The 22,647-nt window shown below is 46.6% G+C and overlaps 1 protein-coding gene across 1 annotated transcript in view; it reads right to left on the reverse strand.

The window, feature by feature from the left end:
• The window catches only part of BMERB1 (bMERB domain containing 1), a 38,378-nt gene extending 19,057 nt beyond the window's left edge, over window positions 1–19,321 (reverse strand). Inside the window, exons 1-2 of the mRNA XM_064153906.1 lie at window positions 18,857–19,321; window positions 4,852–4,975 (exon numbers count right to left, since the gene is read on the reverse strand). Of these exons, the coding sequence (XP_064009976.1) occupies window positions 4,852–4,975; window positions 18,857–18,962 (230 nt within the window). The 5' untranslated portion in view covers window positions 18,963–19,321. The remainder of the gene's footprint in view (window positions 1–4,851; window positions 4,976–18,856) is intronic.
• Between the last annotated feature and the right edge of the window lie 3,326 nt (window positions 19,322–22,647).

Genomic DNA, 22,647 nt, shown 5'->3' on the forward strand with positions numbered 1-22,647 from the left:
TCACCTACACTACTCATACTCACTGGGTCAGAATATGCTAATACGTTTTGAAATGCGCGCATTTGGCCCTTAAAATCATTTTGAGGTTCAGTTCTGATCTATTCCTCTATCATATAGATGTCTGGGGTTTTGCTGTCTGTGTCCTCTGCCAGCTAAACATCATTCTCCATTGTTATGATCATGTCTTTTTCCATGCCCCCCAGTTGCATGAATCGCAAACTGCTCCTGCAGCCACACACAAGTATCCGCAGCAGTAACAAAGAGAACACTGCCTGAGCAGCTCCTTCATCTTTCAGGCTGCTATCTTACCAGGAAAGCAGAGAAGGAAGTAGAGCAGAACTGGACAGGGAATGAGAGTGTGCATGTTCTGAAGCGGTGCGCTTGCTTTCTTCAGCAGCAAAGACAGGTGGAAAAGTTACAGTCTGACCCAAACTCTTTTGTAGAGAACACCTCAAGAAGTGAGCTGAGAGAAGCCTGAGAAGCAAATGAGGATGGAAATGCTGGCTAGCTACAAACTGATGCTTTTCTGTACACGTTGTCTGCTTCAGATCAACATATGCCAAGTCCTCAGCTTTCCTGACAATAAACCCAGAAGAGCTGGAGACAGCTTATGATGACTTTAAGCTCTATTTTAGTTTCCTGGGCTGGCTGGAGCCTCTTCTCCTTGATAACAAGCAACAGGACTAGAGGAAATGGCTGTGCCAGGGGAGGTTCAGCTTGGATATTAGCAAGTACTTTGCTGAAGAGATCTCAAACATTGGAATGGTCTGTCTGGGGCAGTGCAGGAGTCATCATGTCCAAGCAGCATGTGGACCTGGTACCTAGGGACTTGGCCTAGTGTTGACCCTTCAGTGCTGGGTCGAGGGTTGGACTGGGTGATCTTGGAGGTTTCTTCCAACCAGATATATTCTGTGATTCTGTGAGATGCTTGCAATGGCTTCTAGCATAGGAGAGATGCTACAGACAGACACAATCACTACATGACATTGACATACTCTGAGGAGGGCCATCCTGACAGCCCACAGCCCTCTGTGCCACACAGCCCAGCAGACAGTAATGGGAGTGCACAGAGCTTGTGAGGAAGGAAAAAATTCTTCACGGCTGTTGCAAGAAGAGAATGTGGTCAGGGGAAAGGTCACTGCGGCGTCCCCGGGCAGGGCAGCCATTGTGCACCGTGTGGGAGAGCTGACACCCCAGGTGGCCAAAGAGGCCACTTCACCCGTGAGGGCACTGCCTTGCATGGCTGTGCAGTGGAACCTGTAAAATAAAGTGTGCCCCTCGTTAAAGGAATATTTTCTGCCCTTTCCTTTCTTCAACCAGAATGAGAAGCCCATGGGCAGGTGAGATCTCTTACTTGGCAGCTGGCCCCAGTCTCTGTGAGTTACTGGCGCTGACCTGGTGTCCAAATCTCTTCCTAAAGGTGGAAAAGTTCTTCCTGAGCTGCAGTGTCCCATCAGTGGCCCCGAGTGAGGGCAGGGAGTCCTGTGGTCACCCAGACGTCTAACCGCCCTACTGACAGCATGACTGCTGCCAGGAGCTGCGGGGAGCGCAGCAGCTACATCGACAGCTTCCCTGGTTTACCTCAACAGGCACTCCCAGCGAGGTGTGTGGAATTTGTTCAGATATGGCTGAGCTGTCCTTCACTTCCACTCTGGGAGCCGCCCCCAGGGCCCGTCAGGTGCACAGGCTAACGCACCACGTAGTGCTGTCTGGGGGTTACCTCTAACACTGCTCACTCTTTTTAGTTTATCCCCACTGCCTCAGCCTCAAACACTTTAGTGCTTGTTTTGAATCAAGTGTCTTTCTTCCTCACCATCCCACTCGTCCTTCACCCCCATAGGGTGACTCTCCTGAAGGTTTCAGTGATGATGAACTGCTCAGTAAGTGTTTTATTTAGACACTTAAGCATCACCAGCTCCAAGCACTGTAAAACACATGTAGTGATGGAGCAACATATTTCATTTTATCCCTTCTGCTGTACTACAGACTTCATCAGTCATTGGTGAAATGCTGCCCACTGGGGAGAAAGAATATGGACCTCATAGTATTACTGTGATCAAAAGAAGGCCTTGGCACCTTTACTTTGAAGGCTAGGAAGCCATCTGTCTGCTTTGCTGAAGACTCTCTCATGCACATGTTGCTTCAAGAGAGACACATATTATAGAGACCACAGCTGAGGAACCACGTAAAAGAATTATTACACCAGGGATGGTGTCACATAGCAGTAGAAGTTCTCTGATTGTCACAGAAATGTGGAAAATGCAAACCAGCTGCAGGTCCACTGAGCATCCAGACTCTGCTAGGGGTGTTTTCAGTTGGGGTTTGGTGTGGTTCTGGAGCTTCATTGTTGCTTTTTCATACCGGCTGATATGGTAACCTGGTGCAGTTCCATGCCTTCATTCCTATTTGAAGGCTACCGAATTTGCTTGGGCAAAACTCTGACACAGGAGCTGAAGGTGACACCTGTTGTTGCAAACTGTCCAAACATCGGTTAAGAGTGAGCTTTATTGTTATCCCATCTCAGACTTCTTTGTGCATCTTCTTCAAGGACAACAACTTCAATTTCACCAACAGTCTTGGAGCAAGTTCCTTCCTTGGCTTAAATCTGCATTGCTCTGACAGGGGAAGAGCTTGCTCTGATTTCCACCAGCAACAGGTCTATATTGTAGTGATTTTTTTCTGCTGTGTGCAGAATCGTGCTGGGTGCTGGTATGCACAACGAGAACTGACAGGCTGCCAGCAGGGAGCCATGGTCTTCATTAGGCCTGTCGATATGCTCATGACCTGTGGCTTGTTTCCTTTATTGGTAATTTCTTTAAAGCACAACTACAATGTATGTCCTTCTAGCTTTAGGATCTAGCTATATGTGAACAGCCATGCAGAGAGAGTGAAAGAATGAACTGTTACTTCTAGCAACATAGCTGGAGAAGTAAGCAGTGTATGGATGTGTAAGATTGAGCTATGTCATTAATGTTCATGCTTTTATAAGAACTAAATGAAGCCAAATTTAACTCAAGAGAACTTCTATTTTGCTGCTAAAGGCACGGTTTTCTTCATTGCTGCACATGTGTTTTATCCTTCTCTTGTGACTGGATGAAAAGCTAAAGCAGGTATGGGAACTGAAGAGATCTGGTTCTCATTACAGCTCTCTTGAACTTGGTGGCCTGATCATAGGTGTAGTACTGCTAGTTATAGCCATGTGTCCAAAGTCAAGTCTGCCTTGAACCTGTTTGAGGTGGTTCAGTTTCATGCAGCTGGTTGTGAAAGTCATTCATAGTGGAATCTAGCCCTGCCAGAAGAAAACGTCTAAAATGCATGTACAGACTTCTGCCTTGGGGACTGGAAATGCATTAGTTCGGTCTCATTCCCTTTTCAGTGAGCTCCTTCTCTGGAGACTTTCAAAACCTGCCCGGATGTGTTCCTGTGCAGCCTGTCTTGGGTGATCCTCCTTCGGCAGGGGGGTTGGACTCGACCTCTGGAGTTCCCTTCCAACCTCTAACACTCTGTAGTAGCCCTGTGTTAATTTCCTTGCTAAAACACCCAGTAGGCAACCGAGAGCAAAGAGCGCAGTGAGTGTGAGCACAGGGACGCGAACAAGCTGGCCATGAGAACCAAACAAGCGGCACACGTGCAGAACGATGATGTCTGCCATGGCTCTCACTTTACTGGGACAGTGCTTTGGTACAGAAAACAACAAGAGAAGCACAGGGTTCAAGTATGGGGCTCCTTGATTAAATTTATGTACAAGCCAGTAACCAAGCTATGGTCAAACCTCTCCTGTTCATTTGTGCCACTACAGCAATACTAAAGGTCAGTGCCACTACTCCCTGTTCTTTTTTCCAAAGGTGTCTGAGCAATGGTTCTGGGCTGAAGTCTTCTGGGCTAACACACAAGGACAGATACCTGTGCTGTTTGAGGGATGGGTTTTCAACTTCTGGCAGTTCAGGGCAGGGCACTGGAGATAACCCCCAGGCATAAGGGCTAAAGCACCAGTCCTGTTTTTGTACTTCAAAGGGAGAAGGCAGCAGGGGAGTTTTTCAGGCTACTGTAGTTTCATTAATGCCAAGGGTCTGGGTTCAGCAGGTCTTAGATCCACTGAGGTTCTTTCCCAGTAAGCAAAGGCATTAGTTTCTGACCTCAGGTACTCCCAGACAGATGGGACTTCAAAACAATATATTCTTTATTACTAAGCTCTGGACTTAGAGATTCTGTCATTTTGGAATACAAAGCCTATTAACCTCATCAGGAGAACTGGATTAATATTCATCAACCTTCAGGGAGGCTCCTATACCTGACCCTGCTGGCAGTTTTGGAAACCTCTCCTGCAGTACTGCTATTTAATTTGATATATCAAAATGTGCTTTGTATTCGTAACTCAATGGCTTCCACTTAACAAATGTTAGACCTGGGCTTTTATTGTTCCAGAACACAGTGTGCTCTCTTGTGATATGAGCTAAGACCACTAATGGAGTGAGGAATAAAGCATGAGTTAGGTTAGACTGTAGAAGCTCCAAATCCCCTGCCTGTTGGTATTTCCTTCAGACAAATACTCTTGCGCCAAGGGCTGAAGTCAGGTAGAAGTCTTTGCTCTGTAGTACACAGTCTGCTAAAGTTTCCTTTTGTAAGTCACAGATCCCTTTTATATCACCTGCAAATCATGCTGAATAAAAAAAGGTAGCTTCCTTTGCAACTACAAAAAACATTTCCCTATGGCATTTCGCAAGCATTCACTTAGCTGAGATGCTCTTTATCTTCCTTTTAAAATGTCAAGCAGATAAAAGTCTTCTAAATAGCATTCTTTGGTATTTTGATTAATTTTGCCCGGTGCTTTCCCAGAGCACTGATACTTACATAAACCTGAGCTCTGATTCTCTTCTGACTAAGACTTCCCGAAGCCTCTGGATCTTTGCCATCTCCAGCTCAATTTCATCAGGCATCATTGTTGTTTCAGCCATTGAAATAATGTCCAGTTCACCTGTGTGTGAAAGCAGAAAATTAATTAAGCTAGTCAAACCATCTTAGTGGTTGGGGCAGGGGGGTGTTTAACATCAATTTTAATCACAGAACTGTCTGGCTATGGGGTAATTAATGCAAGCAGTAAAGAACATCCTGGATGCTGCACTGACTGGTGGCTCTACTGCTTTGCTTATTGCTTTCAATGTAACCAGTTTGAAGTTAAAGAATCCCTAAAAGTGACATTTATTTTGCAGTCAGCATCTATCGCACCCCTAAGGAATCCCAACCCAGTACATAACTGTAGCTATTGCTCATCAGGCAGCATCACTGCATGCTGATAGCACAGCCATAGACTGCTACAAAGCTCACTCAAAGCAATTATTTGCAACTCCAAGCAGTTGCAGTTCTACCTTGGTGCGACACAGTGAATGTTGACTGATGAAGGTTTCCCTTCTTTCATTCTTGTCACTCTCTGTGCTGTCCCATCTCAGCCTAGTGTCTAGGGCCTAGAGCCAATAGACAGGGGCCAAGGATATGATGAGAAATGATGCAGTGTCTGACCCTGCAGGGCTGAGTGCTTCCTACTAGGGTGTCAAAATCACTGGAGAAGATGAGCAGCACTTTGTAGAATTACTTGGCACCATGTAAGGCCGGGCCCCTTCAGCAAACACTTCTCTTTAGTCTTCTAAGAGAAAAACAGGGGCACGAACACTGCTCAGTGAGGGTGGAAGGAACCAATTTGTAGGAGATGGATTGGGAAGGAGCAACTTTGGAAAAAAATATTCCAAAGGCTCACCATACTTGGCCTTCATTCTGAACACAAGTTTAAAGGTGAAAAAGTTAAGAGTGCCTACACGTTTTGGTACCCAAATGGAGAGGTGCTCCTGAAAGCAGACCTGCTTCAGCTGCGGTGCTTTCAAAAAGAGATGTGTACAGGATTAACTCTCCAGGGGGAGTGACCTTGAACCTGACACTAGGTGGTCTTGACCCCTCCCCAGGGGTGCGTCTGAACACTACCAGGTGATGGTTAGCCCACTCTCCCTTCCTGTCTAAAGATCCATAAAAGCAGGGAGCTCCTTGCCTTCCTTCTTCCCAGCATCACCGTCCTGTTCCTGGTTCTTTGTTTTACCACATGGCCATCACCCACGAGTCGGACAAACCCACTGCCATCAAAATCTGGTCGTATTTACACATTTTGTATCTTGTTTTCCCTTCCCTACCCCTTTGTAACTTCCCTACCTCAGATACCTCTCTAATTTATTGTTAAACTTTTCTTCTTTTAACTTCCAAGTCAGGGAGAGATTATTTATTTGGCTGTGCTTACCTTTTCCTCTCTCTACATCTAATTCCTTTCTTTTGGGAAAGAAGGGGGAAGAGGGAAGGGCACTCTATAAATTGTTATTGGTTCTATCAAATATATTTGAGTCTCTGGGAATTTAAATTAGAACCGAGACAATACAAGGTGGCAGAATGCACTCAGCATGATTATGCAGAAAGCAGGAGACAAAACACATCAGAAAAAAAGCTGTTCAACTCATTCTGAAGCCCCTCATGACAGACTAAGCACAAACAGCTGAGAAGAGCTTCTGACAGAAACTTGGACTAGGAATGAACCAAAAAAATCTCAACCAACACCGGCCCTGCCTAAGCCTAGTTCAGAAGCACATGCTCTCCCAAAACGGCAGACATCCCATAGCACACAAAGAAAAGGCACTTTCTGTCTACATAACTAACTAACCTGTCTGCTGGTTTGGGCTCCATTCCATAATCTTCAGTATGAAGAAAATGGTCAAATAAACATTAAGAAGATTGCTATTTTATTCGAGATAGCAGAATCTGAAGGAACAAAAAAGCTACACGAATTTTGAAATGTCTTCCACAAGAGAGCAACCATTTCTCAAGAGCTGTTTTTAAAACCCAAACTACAGAACCGGTTGGTAGGGTCAGGCTGTCTCCTTGTGCATCTGAACACACAAGTGCTGCTGTAGAAGAGGGACTTTCCAGTTAGAAATCGGTCTGCCAGGTGTGCTCAGTCGAGGCGTAGCCGAGATGTCCTAGCGGGTGCTGGTCCACCTCTGCCGTCAACAGCCACGTCACAGTGTGAAGCACATCAGCCCTTTCCAATTCCAGCCACTAAGGTAGCTGTTGACATACAACCTAAAAACTTTGGAAATGCTAGATCCCAGAAGAACGTTGAACACCACTGAAAATGCCTGAGGGACTTTATCCAGCCCCACTCTTCCCTTCCCATCATATTCTTATCTGGATATGTGGAATGAGGAACCACGGCGAAGTCTTGAACTCAGCAGCAGTGTAGCTAGGAGGCTGTGGCACCAGCAGCAGCTGGCCAGAATCAGAATTCACTGCTCACTGCACGCTTATAAAGGACCAGTCAAATGAAACTGTAACAAAGATTCTCTGCATAGTTTTGCCTCTTGTTGCTTTGGGGGTGTGGAGTTATCTTCAATTCTTGCAGCAGAATTGTCTTTGGTGCAAATTTATTTTCCAAACCCAGAAAATTATTCTGATGCTACCATGAATTAAAGCTGACACTACTGGTAATTAGAAAGATAACCCAGAAATATATTGCACATGCATACATGTCTTAAAATGAGTTCCCAAGAGCTCAGAAGACAGAAAAAATCAAGTAACTGTCTTGCTTCCATCTCTAGCTGACTTGCAGCTCTAGCCTTAAACGCCCCAGAGTCACCCTGGATCAGAGTAGCTCTCACACCGATGTCAGTAATTCAGGAGGGGAATCACGAGCAAGCCTTAAGCCCTGAGTATGTGCTTAAAGCTAACACAACAGTTAACGTGACAAGCAGTAATCCAGTCTGGCCTCTTGCAGAGCACTCACAGACTCTCTTCCACATCCCACTCAGCGTGTGCTGGAACCAACACAAATATTTCTGAAAGCTAGCCAAAATGACACAATGTTTTCAAAAGAACCAAAAATGTAATCCAGGCACCACGAGTTTGAAAGTTGAGAGGAACAGAGATAGAAACCCTACGGTACTGCTTTGCAGCTGGTCTGCAGAGATGTCACCAGGACAATGCAGAGAGAGGAGTGGTTTACAGTACCTGTGCTGTGAACATACTGTAAGGTGATTCCTTCCCGTGGAGATCTCAAAATGGAAGGTTTTTCAAGAGCTGAACCGCAGGAACTTTGAGAGGAAGAAGAAAACCAAAACAGACTGGGCAGTTGAAATGGGAAGAAATGTGAAGGTGAGAATTTATAGAGACACTGTGGTGCTGGAAGGGATTACGAGCAGTTTCAGAGGGACAGACGTGACCTTCCAAGGGAAAAAAAAAAGAACGAATAACTGATTTCCACTCTGCAACTCTAGCTGCAAATGCCCCAGGGTGACTTCTCGAGGCCAGGTCATACTTCCTGACGTTCCTCTGGGAACTGCTCCATTCTGCGCTGAATGCCCAACTTCTCTAAGCTACCCCTTCCTAATGGGGAGAGCCTCACACCTTCCCCCATTGTGATCCTCACCAATCACCAACCTGAAATTCTCTTCTAATACTGTGGGTAAGTGTTTGACCTGCCTGGCAGCAGCTAAGCTGAAGAACAGTTAATTATTTTTCATTAAACGGTTTGAGCTCTTGGGATGTAAACCACTTGGGAAAGAATAGGTTAACATTGCTGAGCCTTTGAATGTGGCTCTAGCTCTGTCCCAGTGATGAATGATAGCTTTAGTGCTTTCACACATAGCAGATTCACACAGAAATCTCTCATAAAAAGAAAGAAGAAATGGTTCATTTTACTTAAAGCATGCATGAGTTGACTGGTTTTTACCATACATTGTTATTAAGCTCTTTCTGGTATTCAGCCAACATTCATAAAGCAGAAGTGGAGACAACACTGAGATTAGTCACAGACAGTGACAGGATGGAACTATTTTGTCTGCTCTGTGATATCCAGGATGATTTTCAGTGACAAAGAAACATGGAAAATGTTATTGTGAATGCAAAAATATACTAGTATGAAAACAATACTATAAAGAAATAAAATTCTCAAGCTATCACATATAGTGAGAGGGACTAAAGAGGTAAACCCGTAGCTACTTGTGCATATTTTTGCTTCCATTTAATTGCAGGCTGGTGTAGATAAAGAATGAAGTTCATCCTCAATATGCCAGCCAGAAATGGAACATTAGCCACCTATGATGAAAAACACCAACAAAAAGCCAATCAAATCAGTAAGTACAAAGAAAACTTTAAAACAAGCCTAAAGTAATACAGTGAGCGACAGGAGAATGCAGTACCCCTGGTGTCAGTAACTTCAGACAAATTGGTGAAGGAATGCTGTAGGGAGAAAGTAATCATCAGCGAAAACCCTGCTGCTGCCCCTGCGTGCAAGCGTATTGCTCACTGCAGCTCACCGAGCTGCTGCACGCCTCATCTGGGGAGATCAGCACCTTGTAAAAGACAGGCGGCGTCGGTAACGCACAGGGCGCCAAACCTACTCCACCAGCACCTAAAGCAGTTCGCAGGCAACCTGCAGTCTAGAGGCAGCAAGAGCCCTCCCGAGCCCCGTAGGGGTACACAGCTGCCTGTGGCAGAGCCAGTCCCGGCCCGGCTGTCACGGTGTGTCTTCAAGGCACTGCTTTCCCTCGCCTGTGAATCTGCGGCTGTTGGAAACTCTCACCCATTCAGCCTTGAAGACTCTTCTCAGTCATTTAGCAACAGAAGATCTCCAGCATTTTCATCTTCTAGTGCCACTTTTTCACCTCAGACATGGATGAACCATCTTCAGTGAGACCCTGTGTCTGCTCAGTTATGACTGTGGGGAGCTCTGTAAAGGACTGCAGCTCAAATCAGCCACATGGCTCCTCTAACGTGGATACCATCCAGCAACAAACCTGGCTGCTCAGCACGCTCCATTGCAGTGCTTTAGCTGAAAGTTATTTTAAGTCACTGCTGCCCTGGACTGGATTTGAACTGAGCCATTTGAGCCCTATTTCCCGTCCCTTAAACTGCCATCCAAAAAAATCCTTGTTAAAATATCGTTAGTGGCTAAGTTCTGTTCCAAATCTGGGTCAGCACTTCTGGGGCTTTCTCAAGAACTCAGTTAAACTCTCAAATTAATCTTTTTTCCACAATAAATGCTACTAGAGCACAGCACTCTCTTGCTGCTCTTTCAGATAGCAAAATCAAGACTTTCAAAGCCCACTGTCAGTTGATGAGCTGCAGCAGAAGTATGCAGGAAGCACAGGCTCGAGGTGGATGAAGAAAGAACCAGGTGGTACAACTTCAAACCAGCACACTCTGTGGAAACTCAAATATCTGCATAATACTGGGCGAGAAGAAACTGTTACAGTTAGATAATGTCCTAGATTAAAGAAGAACCAGCTGGGTCCTGCATTGGTCACTAGCCTGTCACCTGGAGGCACGAAGGGCCAGGCTCCCAGCCGGGCCTCTTACTGTACCTTCTGCTGCTGCCTCAAATGTATTCAGAAGCCCCAAGGTTTTTCTTCTCTTTGCTTTAACCCATCTAGGGCAGGCAGCAGTGCCAATAACTAACCTCTGGTTGAACCTCTACACCTAACGGCTTACTGCCAGTCTCGGCTGCTGCGGCAGGCTGTCACTGGGAAGCCCAACAACGTTGGGGTTACAACTGCCTCCTGCCTGCAGTGCTATTTATTCAGCGGTTTGTGCTGGAATTATCATATGAATACAGCCAACAGCAGAGCACAACACAAACATCTGCAGCAGGTTTTGCTCCTGGCTTCCCCAACAGCGTGCCATTAAAACCGGATAGCCTGGGAGAAGGGCGGATGGCATGGCATAGCAGCAGTGTGCAAGTGACCCGAACGTCGTGGTGCTGAGGGCATCGCAGCACTGCTGCTGCTTTGACTGCCTGGCCTCAGGCCATGGACACGGTGCAGCCTCGGCAGAAGCTCCTTTCCCTCTCCTTTTGCTCAGGAGCAGATTTCAGGCTGAGTAACCTGTAGCAAAGCACAGCATCTCTCCGAGGTACCAGGAGGAACTATCACACACTGAAACTTGCCATCTGTGAGAGGAGAGGAACCCTTGCATTCCTAGTAATGCTTGGAGTCACTGGGAGAAGCACTACTGAAGCATCAGCAAGAGAAAAAGGCTTTATTTTGCAACTGGAGAAAATAAAATACTTTCTGCTGTGCCTTTGGATGATAGCTGCTTTTGCACAGCCTTCCAGTACTTGAAGAGGGCCTACAAGAAAGCCAGGAAGGGACTTTTCACAAGAGCTTGTACTGATAGGATGACAAGGAATGGATTAAAGCTGAAGGAGGGCAGATTTAGACTGGAGAATAGAAAAAAAGTCTTTCCAGTGAGGGTGGGGAGACACTGGAACAGGTTGCCCAAGGGGGCACCCTAAATGTGTTCAGGGTCATGTTGGATGAGGCCTTGAGCAACCTGGGCTAGTGGAAGGTGTCCCTACCTAAGGATGAAGGGTTGACACTAGGTGATCTTTGGGGTCACCTTTGTCACAGAGGGGAGAAATTAATTGGTGTGAGATTAATAATCTATAAAAATAGATATTTATTAACTTCAATATTCTGAACTCTCGCCACCCCCAACCACGGAATTTCAGTATTAAAAGGATCTTACACAGTTATGAAAGACATTCTAGGATTAATACCACACCATAACTTATTAATAACTAGCAAACAGTTCAAACTATAAATAGAGAGAGGAGTTTCCCCATGGCTCAATGCTGCTTGGGGTCTATATACTATTTGCCCAGCAGGTGGGCTGAAAGCTCTTTCTGCTCTATGGCAGGAATCAATAGATATTACAGAGGCATTAAAGCATTTACTTACAATTCTTATTAATTATCAATCACCCTCCAGGGCTATGTCACAGCCTATTACTAGTGTCCAGACTTCAGGGGAGTCTTTGCCCATGGACTTTGAGGCTGGAATCTTGAGAGGAAAGGATGAATCTTCCCAGCTTCTGGGGAAATTATGGTCTCTGACCTTGTTCTTCTGGCAAAGGATGCAATCTCTGCCCTTGTCTCCTGGCTTTTCCGGGAAGCTCTGTCCAGGACCTCAGGTGCAGGAGGAGTGTGATGCTGTGCAGTGTCAGCATGGTCTCACACTGGCTACAGAGGCTGATCACGTGCAGACAAGTGGGGTCTGCTCCTGGTTAACTCAGCAGCAGTGGTGCTTACCAGGCAATGATAAGGCAGAGGGTGTGCAATAGAGTACCTGGCTGCACGGGAGTCTGGGCTCCGTAGGTAAAGGCAGGCAATACAGGATCTGGTCCTGATAACTCACGACAGGGGCATGCAGGTGTGTGCAGCTGGCTGGGAGACTATGGGAGATCCTGTCTCCGTAATAACAGCAAAGCAAATAGGCATGCAGGCATAAGCAAGAAGCAGTGCTGGTGAGTCTCAGCCTAATAGTGAGTGAGTGAGCAAGGGACCCTGAACAAGCGAGCGTGAGCAGGGGGGCCTGAGCACTTTGTTTACCTGTGTGCCTCTATTTATCAAATATGGACTGAGATTAATGGCCCTTTGGACACCAGAACAACCAATCAGGTTGGCAGTCAGCCAAACAATACCATAATAGGCAAAAGCCACAAGCCTGGACCTTCTAAATATGGCAATCACACGGGCCTTACACTAGGCAGGCACAAGCTGGGCATGTGGGCTTAGACAAACATGTTTACACAAACACATTACACAACCTGGACCCTGGGCAGGCCAGACTCCATGGCACCAGGCCTATTGTGCCCCTTTGTGCTCGTTATGTGTTCACCTCTGGTTATGGGCAGAAAAACATGTCCAGGCAAAGCAAGACATGTATAAGCCTATTTTTGGGCCTTCAAGCCCTCCACAAGAACCTTCCAGCCCAAACCATTCTATGAATTTATGGATTGGTTGCCCAGGGAGGTGGTGGAGCTCCCATCCCTGGAGGTGTTCAAAAAACATGTAGATATGGCACGTGGGGACATAGTGTAGTGAGCATGGTGGTGTTGGGTCAGAGTTAGACTCAATGATCTCAGAGGTCTTTTCCAGCCAAAACAATTCTATGATTCTGTGCTCATCTGTCTGCCTCTTCTCATCCAGCCTTTGACCAACTGAGTCCTGGCCAGCATTCCACACTGACCATCAATGCTGAATGTTCTGTAAGGTAGGGAAGGACTCCTTTCTCTTTGCCAGTAACAGGCTGTGATGCCTTACATGTACGTGCATGGCTTGAGTCTGTTCCAGCCTGCATGTGTGTTCTGCCTGGTTTGATCAGCCCTCACTGATCAGCACACAGGAATAACTTCAAAATAATACCCGAAACCAAACCTGAGGCTTTCTTTATGCAGCATCTCAGCAGCGAGGCCTACACCATACAGGCTGCAGAGGAAACAGCAACAGGCTGAGAGGACAGGAGTTTGTCCTGAGGAGATGCCATATGTAAACAGCCCTTCCAGGCATGCAGCAAAATCATACTTTAGTAGAATTCAACAGAATTTGAAGGAGCCTTTGAACCACATGGTCATGAAAAACCTTACTGCTGAAAAGCACCAGAGATGCTTCTCACTGCCGTATCATTTCCTTCCGAGGTGTACTGCGGCAGCAGATGTGGCTGGAGATGGCTCCCTTCAGTCTGCCAGCTGTGGTCTGAGCCCGCCAGCACCATTATAGCATCAGGATCCAGGCCATGAATACTTCTAAAAAATTATTCTTCTACATGACCACAATTAGATTTACAGCCCAGCCATATTAGAACCTGGATCTCCACTTCAGAAGAGGCTCTTTCTCATTCTACCATGACCTCATTTTAAAGTCAGGTAGGCAGAGAACCTCAGAAGCACTGTGTGCAGCTGTCTGCTGCACTGCCAAATCTCTGCTCCGCCTGTTCCACGTCGGAGAGCCGCAGGTTATGAAAAGATTCTTTTGGTTGCTTACCCTGTACATTCTCGTTCTTCTCTTCAAACTCTGACATTACATTTTTATTATTTACCTCTGCAGAAAGCCTGTTGGCAGCAATCTATTCTTTTCCATGTCAAGGTTTTGTACCCTGTGGTTTCACTGAGATTTCACAGCAGATTCACAGTGTTGAATATGAACTCCTTCCTCTAACTCTTGAAATCCTTTTGGTTTCTATGGTATCATACTCCAAGTAGTGCACACAATGATTCCTTTCACGCTCGATACCTGAAAGCGTCTGTCTCTGCCCAGTACCCAAATGAGAATCTCAGTTGCTTTGTATCTTGGGTGCTGTGCTTCCGTAGATCAAGCAGTACTGCACTGCAGAAAGGCTGTTTTAAACCTGAACAAGATCCTGCTTCCAGTTTTCCAGTTCAACTGCAAATTCCCAAGCAGAAGCAGACATTTAGGGAGTAAAGATTGTAGTTAATTAAGGATGGTCTTCAGTAATTTTCTAACTAGGTTTATGGTCAGTTGATGGTTCAAACTTTCTAATTTAGGGACCATTTTCTGCTGTGTTCTATGTTTAAAGACATATATCAGCACAAGTCCCTAATGGTAAGATCTATCAAGATCTTGCCTCTCAAAAAGAGCATCAATTAAATTGCCTTGTTTGTTATCCTGAGAAATTTACAAGCAGTAATTACTCTTGGCTTTGTGTTTTGTCTGTTTCTGACAGTTCCAGTTTCCTAAGTGGGTAACTACCCAACCCTTTAATCTTACACTTCCCCCGGGGAGAAAGATCTCTCTAGTGTTAAGAAACTGCTCTGTGCATAGAGTTCATTCTGGCTGTAAAGCTCTCAACAGCTGTTCTTCAGCTTTCACCTTTCAGCGTTCTTCTCACTTTTGATTCTCTCAAAATCTGGTTGTGAAGACAGAGGTCTCAGTTAACTAAGAGGAAAGGATGGTGCCCAGGGAAAAGAACGGTGTATGTTAAGGAGAGGGAAAGAAAAGGCTTTTACTGGAAACTAGTAAACTCTCCAGAGCAGTAACATTCTGAAGCAGTCTTTCAAATAGAATGTTGGAGGAAAAGAACTAAAGCTGTTCTAGACTAAGAACATCTTTAAATAGCCTGGCCTCACTGATTGTCTGCAGTTGCAGGAGGCTGGACTCAGGAGGTAGAAAAACTCCTTTGACCGATATCTGGAACTTTACTTTTTAAGGTAAGATTTGCTGCTTCAGGTGCAGTATCCTCTGCAGTCAGACACTGCCCACACAAATTCCAGCCTCCTTCTCCAGGTGTGAAGTGCGTAGTGTGATCTGACAAGAGAAATCCTATCTTGTCAGGATTGAGACCCATCTCTGCTTTCCTACTTCTTCCAGCTAGACCTAGGGGTGTTTGCTTATGCAAGGAACTGATTCTGTACAATAAGACAATTTGCTTACCAATTACCTGTAACTGAAATAATTTCTAGCTGTAAATTTGTATATGATTTGGTTCTGGTTTACAGCACTATCATCATTTACAATGTAGGCTGTTTCTACCACTGAGAGTTCTACTACTTTATGTCCTGTCTTTGACCTATGACTCACCATACCCTGGATAGTTCCCTATCAGTCTATTTTCGGGGGAGAGAGAGAACTTTCCCTCAGTAGTACCCCCTCTGGTAGCAGTTTAAAAGCTAATACAAGCTGTATTTACAGACCAGGAAAGAGAATGCCAGCACCCGCAGCAATGAGTGCCTAAGGAGTCAGAGCCTGCCACTGAATTGAACCTTTCTTAGAAAAGGTAAGAGAAAGATAACTACCTTTGAGAATTTTCCCATAAGCTGGATAAAAGCTGCAGGCCTGATTTCACTGTGCCATGACATTAAGTCAGAAATACTGACTTTTTAACGTGGCTGAAATGTGCAGGAAGCGCATCTAACGTGCACAGATAGAGGGGATGCAGGAGTATGTCCACCAACGCAGATCACCCTAACGGCACTTACAGGCTTAGGAGCTTTGGCACGCCAATTATGGGACTCAACCTCGCCACTTTGAAGTTGATTCCAAGGCGGTTAGAGAACTTGTGTGCCACAGCTAGTTCCTGTGACAGTCACTGATAACAGGGTGCACACATCTCTTCAGCCCGTTAGAGGGCAAATGCATCAAAATGAGAGAAATGCAATCATGAAAACAGCAAAGGGAGATCAAAATTAATCTCTTTATAAAATCCCTTTTGAACTCAAGGACCACTGAATTAAGAAGCCCTGAGACCTTACTCATAGCGTGCTGGGCTGCAGCAAGAGCAGTGTGGCCAGCAGGACAAGGGAGGGGATTCAGCCCCTTTGTTCTGCTCTCCTCAGACCCCACCTAGAGTCCTGTGTGCAGTTCTGGAGCCCCCAGTACAAGAAGGACATGGATGGAAGTGTTGGAGCCAGTGCAGAGGCCACCAAGATGCAGAGAGGGCTGCAGCATCTCTGCTATGAGGACAGGCTATGAGAGTTGGGGCTGTGCAGCTTGGAGAAGAGAAGGCTTGGAGGAGACCTCATAGTGGCCTTCCAGTATCTGAAGGGGCCTACAGAAAGGCTGGAGAGGGACTACTGACAAGGTCTTGTAATGACAGGACAAGGAGGAATGGGTTTAAACTGGCAGAGGGGAGATTTAAACTGGATGTTAGGTAGAAGTTCTTTCCAGTGAGGGTGGTGGCACAGGTTGTCCAGGGAGGTTGTGGAGCACAGAATCACAGACTGTGCCCCCCTGGGCAACCTGAGAACTTTTTCAGAGCCATTACAGCACACTGGAAAGGCAACATCATGAATGGTGTGACCATGTCAGACTTCGGTTTCCAGCATCCCCAGTGCCTGATCTGAGCCACAACCTTTGCAGGGCCAGCACAGCCTGTTTGCAGAGTAGTCTGTGGTATCTCATCCAGGCAGTTCTGTGTCTATAAAGGAGGATTAAGCGATTTTGAGTGGGATTTAAAGAAAAGCTGTCTATATAATTAGGTCTGCAGAGAATTATGACAGACTTAATGAGGTACTGTAATTGGATTGTGCAAGAACTGTTACTTCCGATTGTAAACAAACTCTAGGCTGGGTATCAGTACCAGATTCCTTCTTGCAGATGCTCTGACAACAGGATTTTCCACACATCTGGCCAGTGGCTTTAGGTGAGGTGTCAAAACAATCCTCCAGACCAACGTTAGCTGTCAGTCTGAGACTGAGTAAACTCAGCCCTGACTACTGGATGAAGGCTGTGGATATTGTTCTACCTAGACTTTAAAAAAGCCTTTGACACTGTTCCCATGGAATTCTTGTGGACAAACTGGTAGCCATGGCTTGGATGTGCGCAGCTCTGCTGGATAAAGCACTGCTGGATGAAAGGGCCCAAAGCACTGTGATAACTGTGAAATCCAACTGAGGGAAAGGTCTGTGCTAACACATGCAAGTAGATGTGCAGCAGCAAGACCCTGGCCGCTAATAATTAACATGTTCTTTCTCAAGGTAGCCCCTATCCGCAATCTGCCAGACTCCCGCTACACTCAGCCCCTTTGTGGTGGATTTTGGTACTTCTCACCTGTCTGTGTTTTTTAGGGCTGGTTGGACTTTGCAGAATACAAAGTACTGTCAAGAGACAACTACGTTCAGAACAGAATCACAGGACATGCTGGGGAATAAATTGGCTGCACGCTCTGCTGAGAAACGTTGGACACACACAGCCCACAGCTAGACAGAAAAGGAAAGCAAAGGCAAAACTCTTCGAGTGGAATAGGGGCACTATTGGGCAAGGGTAGCTCTGAACAAAACCAGACATGCTTACAAGAAGGAGAAAAGCACATGTCTGTATCATGTCAGAGAACCTGCAGAACTGCTGCATGTGTCTGAGTCAACCAACTCAAGCAACCATGATTTCAGCCTTCAATTCCATTTCAGAAAGCATGGAGTTACTCAGTCCTGAACCTATGCCAGGCACTGCAACAAGACCAATGCTGCAACTGAAATAGTGGGAGAATTACACCCCTGTCATCAGCATCTAGTAGACAACACCACAGGTATGGAAAACCCAAGGCAGAGGTAAAGCATGAGTCCAGAACACTGCAGTATCTGAAAAGTCTAACCATAGAAAAGTGTGTGATAAACTCTGCTGTGGGTTGTTAAAAAGCATGCAGGTGAGACTCCACAATGCACATCAGAAGATGGATGGTGAATCAAGAGTATCAGCAATCCCAGAACCTGCCAAGAAGGCATCACAACAAATACATACAAACAAACCACTTTTTCCTGTGGCCTAATCAAACACTTGATGAAAATTAGCAAGATCTTTGTAACAGCCTTTTCAAGATTTCTTGCCTCAGTGGTTACCAGGAAAATCAGAAGGGGCTGACAGGCTCATAGGTTGTAGAGAAGATAATGATAACCAATACCTTAGAGAAGACAAGGGCCTGTGGATAACTTGAACTGGCAGCTAGGTTATCATAACTGCTCTTTATATCAGCATTGTGAAAGGGTCAAGGTTTCGGGAAAGCTCTTCCACCACAGAGCATTTGTTGAGCTCATGAAGAGCGCAGCCCCTGAAGAAGTGAATCAAGTGCGGCGTTCTTGCACTCTCTCCCAGACACAACGGAGAGAACAACGCGGCTGAAATCTGTGCCTTCCAAACGTGAAGCACATTGAGACTCCCAATGTTTATGACACGCCTTATATTAAATTCCAGCTAATAAACACCGAGGGATTGCTCTCGTCCCAGTCATTCTTCCTCGGCCACCTGCACATCGCTTCGCAGCCCGTAAGGTAACCCTGGCGTGCCCGGAGCCGCACCGGTATCCAGCCCTCTGCTCCCCTGCCCCCCGCCACAGAAAAGCCGTTTGTCTCCGACGCAGCCCCCTCGGGAAGCAACGGCCTCAGGGGGCAAAATGGTCACACAAACCATCGTCCCCGAAAGCCCGAAGTGGCTTCGCCCCGTTAGCGGCAGCACCCGGACACAGGGCCGGGAGGGCGGCTCCGCCGCCCCGAGCTGCTCTGGCCAGTCGGACCCCGACTCGCACCCACGCCCCTCACTCACTTCTCCCCAGCGCCTCCGCCTTCCACTCAGTCTCTTCCACTGCCCCGTAGCGTCTCATCGGTCTCTCGGCCTCCGCGCTGGCCGCGATGGATCTCCGCAGCTCCATGGCCGCTCCGGGCGACTTGGTGCTCCGCAGCTCAGTCCATGCCGTCGGGACTACTGCCCGATTGCCGCGAAGGCGCTGCGGAGCTCAGCGCTCCTCTGCGCGGAACGCGGGGCCGCGACCGGGTGTTGGGGGCAGGGGCGCTGCGCACGCTCGGTGCGGAGCTGGGGCGGGGGGAGGCCGAGACACAACCCTAGCCCCAGCCGCTGCGGGGGCCGCGCTCAGTGCGCGCCGCACACGCGTCCCGGCCGCCGGGCCCTGCGGGGCGGGTCGGTTCCCTCCATCCCTCTTGGATGGGCAAGCTGAGCTCCACAGGGGTGCTGCCGTGCAGGCGACAGCCCCCGGCTAGCTGCCTTTGGCTCTGCCCATCCCCGCACCTGCGCTCACGTCGCATAGCCGAAGCGATTCGGCAAGCGGAGTCAGTAAATACGCTCACTGCCAGGGCACTGCAGGACTGGCCTCCCTATGGCCAGCGCAGCACTGAGCATGTCGTCTGGCCTGAGAGGCTGGGCAACAATGGCAAAATCCACAGCTACTCGTGGCTCCGGCAGTCTAAGACATCGCAGGTTGCTGTGCACGCAGCCTTTGGCTTTCCTGAAAGTCCTGCACTGAACAGAGTAACGCTCCAGCATCGTGCTGCCACGAGCAAGGGGGCAGCACCCAAACGAGTGATGGAGTGATGTGAGTTCATGTTCCTCACAACCATACGTATTTTTCATAAGCGTGCACCTCTGTTGCTTAATGCAGCCTGCAGGGTTTAGAGGAGAAGGAGGTGATTGTGCAGAAAGCTCAAGCGTGCTGACAATTACTGTTGTAATTTTCTTCCATTGTAAGGATACAAATCCTGAGCAGCATGCGTCAGAGTGCCCCGTTGCTCTTTACTGTGAGCATCCTTTCTGATAGGAAGACAAGGAAGCACAGTTGGGCAGGTTACCCAGTTCCACGCAGCAAGCCAGGAGCTTAGCACTCCCTGCTTCATGTATGAGGAGTTGCGGGCGTACTGACACCACTCAACGCATACTGAGTGCATGAAAGCTTGTTAGCTTGTCACCTGCCTCGGCCTACAAACTTTGTCTTGCCCTTCAGTCATCACCACTTCAGAAGTACTACCCTGATATTCAGTGATGCACTTTACAACGGGACTGATGCACTGCTGCTATACTCAGGAACCATTTTGTTTGGGGAGTGCTTCACGCGTTGGAGGAAAGAAAACTTGCACGTTGGTTTCAAAATTGTAACACTGAAAACCTCCAATCCTACCTTTGTTTTTCTGAGAACTGGAATTAGCTAACAAATTAAAATTATTTGGACAATGTTTTAGGAGGTCTTCTGGGCACTTTAATTTTTTCTGTGTCAGCTGTGCTGCCCAAGGATATGCCATGGTTTGAGCAGCAGATGTGCCGAAAGAGCTGTCATTGACTGCAATGCTTCACCTTTGCTGGCTTTGGCATTTAGATATGGAGCCCAAACAGAGCTGTGAGTCAAACAGAGAAGCTGGTGGCAGCACTCTGCACATCTGAGTTTGGGTGACACTGCATCTGTGCTGGGGTGGGCTGGACTGACTCACTTGTAGAAGTGAGGAATACAAGTGTGGGAGTAACATAAGAGCCCATCTGGGATCTGGATAGGAGCTGGACTAAAGGAAACAGGATGATTAGGGAAAAGGACCAAATGTTGGTACTTCTGAGATCTGTTTAGCTTCAATCCATTGTTTTAATTTTTTTAGGTCATTATAATGCAAGTGAATTGTTGAGGAGATAGAAGAATGATTGTAGAAATGGTTGATTATTTAAAGCTCTGCATTCATTAGTATGGGAGAAAAGCACCTACTAGCTAAAAACTTGGATGCATAGAGCTCCCTTATGAAAAGCAAAGGATGCATAAGGTGATTCCCTCTGACTAGGAAGTTTTCACCTGCTTATTTTGAGAAAGCAAAAATGTTTGAAAAGGCATCAGTACCCAGATCCATCTCTAGTCGGGACAGAAGTGGCACAGTGTTCGTGCAAACCACCTGCCTGTGTAACACAGGTTATGGGACTTACAGGAATTTGTCCCATAACATCTGTTTGAACACCAAGTCTTGCTTCAGAATGCGTTTGTATTGGAGCAGCTACCAGAATTCCTTAATATCTGATGTCATGGTTTATTTCCTGTGAAAGTGCCTCTTCTTGAATCTTTATTCTTTAAGTCTTATGGTTCTCTGTAGCTCTGGATTCTTAGAAACTCCACACTTACTCCTAGTATCCTGTGCAACCTCTGTCCCTGCATCCCATCCCATTTTAGCAATGCGTTAGGAGCCCAGGGGGAGTCAGCCTCCACACATTCACACTGCTGTGCTAGAGCCCCTCTGACACCTCCAGATCTCACTTGTGGAAAGCATCCAGGCACAGGTGAAAGGCTGTGCTAAAGCACTAAAGGAAAACTCTGTCTGTTGGCAAAGCTGACAGTCAAAGGGAATTTAGTATGCACACACTTAGCTTCACAGTGCTTCCCCTCCTGCATGATCCTGTGCAGAAGCACTGCTGTGGGATGAAGACAAAGAGTGCTGCAGCCACGCTGCAGGTTCTACACAGCCCTTAGCACAACAGGGTGGTTGTAGGGCACCGTTCTTATCAAATAATCCCTGCAATAAGGGGTTTGTCTGTGCTTGAAATTTAGCCAGCTCAGGACTTGCTCAAGGAGCCAACTTCACCCTGTGATGTGGGTAGAAATGAGTGCGCCATACCTTAGAGTAGGGGTTATCTGAAGCTGCTGCAGCTGTAAGCCCTGAATGGTGCACCACTAATTATATGTTTTATCTGACACACTTCACAGTGTCCGGATTGAACAACACTGAAGTGGTCCATGGCCCAGAAACTGTTCTTCTATCTCTGCATATTGCTGCCTATCATTGGTCTTGTGTGCAGTAAATGTTAACTGGCAGCAATGGAGCTGCAGAATCTCAGTGCCTATCTCTTACCCAGATTTGTGATAGATCCTATCTATCACAGGGTCCATGTGTATTTGGCTCTTGTGAAGCTGGGTCCGATCTAGCAAATATTTAGCTAACTCTACAAAGGAGGAGTACTTAATTGCTTTTCTATCTCAATCAACACAAGAGCCTTCCAGGTCCCAAAACACTCTCTGGGCTGGACATAGCTTGTTAAACATTTGGTCAGTTTAAAATACAGTTTACGTGGAAGTGAATTGATGAATCAATGGTCTGTGGTCAGCTATGCCAAGTTTTTTCAGTGTCTGTGTTTGACAGCTGAGTCTGTGCTATAGTAGTTTGCTCAAGGCATAAGCAAGAACTTCAATGGTTTACCACTACATGTAGAGAGAAGACTTTGCCTGACAATCTTTACATCTTGTCAGAAAGAAACTAACAATAACTCATTAGAATTTAAGGCTAGACTGATTTATATGGGTGTTAAACATTCATTAGAATCCATAATTTCTTAGCAATGCAGAAAATCCTCCTTTATTTGAATTCCATTCTAGGTGACATGAGACCTGACATCCCTGGTTTGATTCAGGAAAAACTCTTTGCTTTGCATTATGCAAAGATTCAGAGCCAATGATCTTTTCTTGTCCCTGCTGGCCATGAAGTCTATGAAACAGAATTTTTCAACTTGAAACCCTTCCATAAGGCTTCCTCCTCGTTCTAAAAATAGAAGTTGTTACAGCAGGGAATGGAGGTGGTATCTCT

This window comes from Pogoniulus pusillus, chromosome 13 (genome assembly GCF_015220805.1).
Source record: "Pogoniulus pusillus isolate bPogPus1 chromosome 13, bPogPus1.pri, whole genome shotgun sequence".
NCBI lineage: Eukaryota > Metazoa > Chordata > Aves > Piciformes > Lybiidae > Pogoniulus > Pogoniulus pusillus.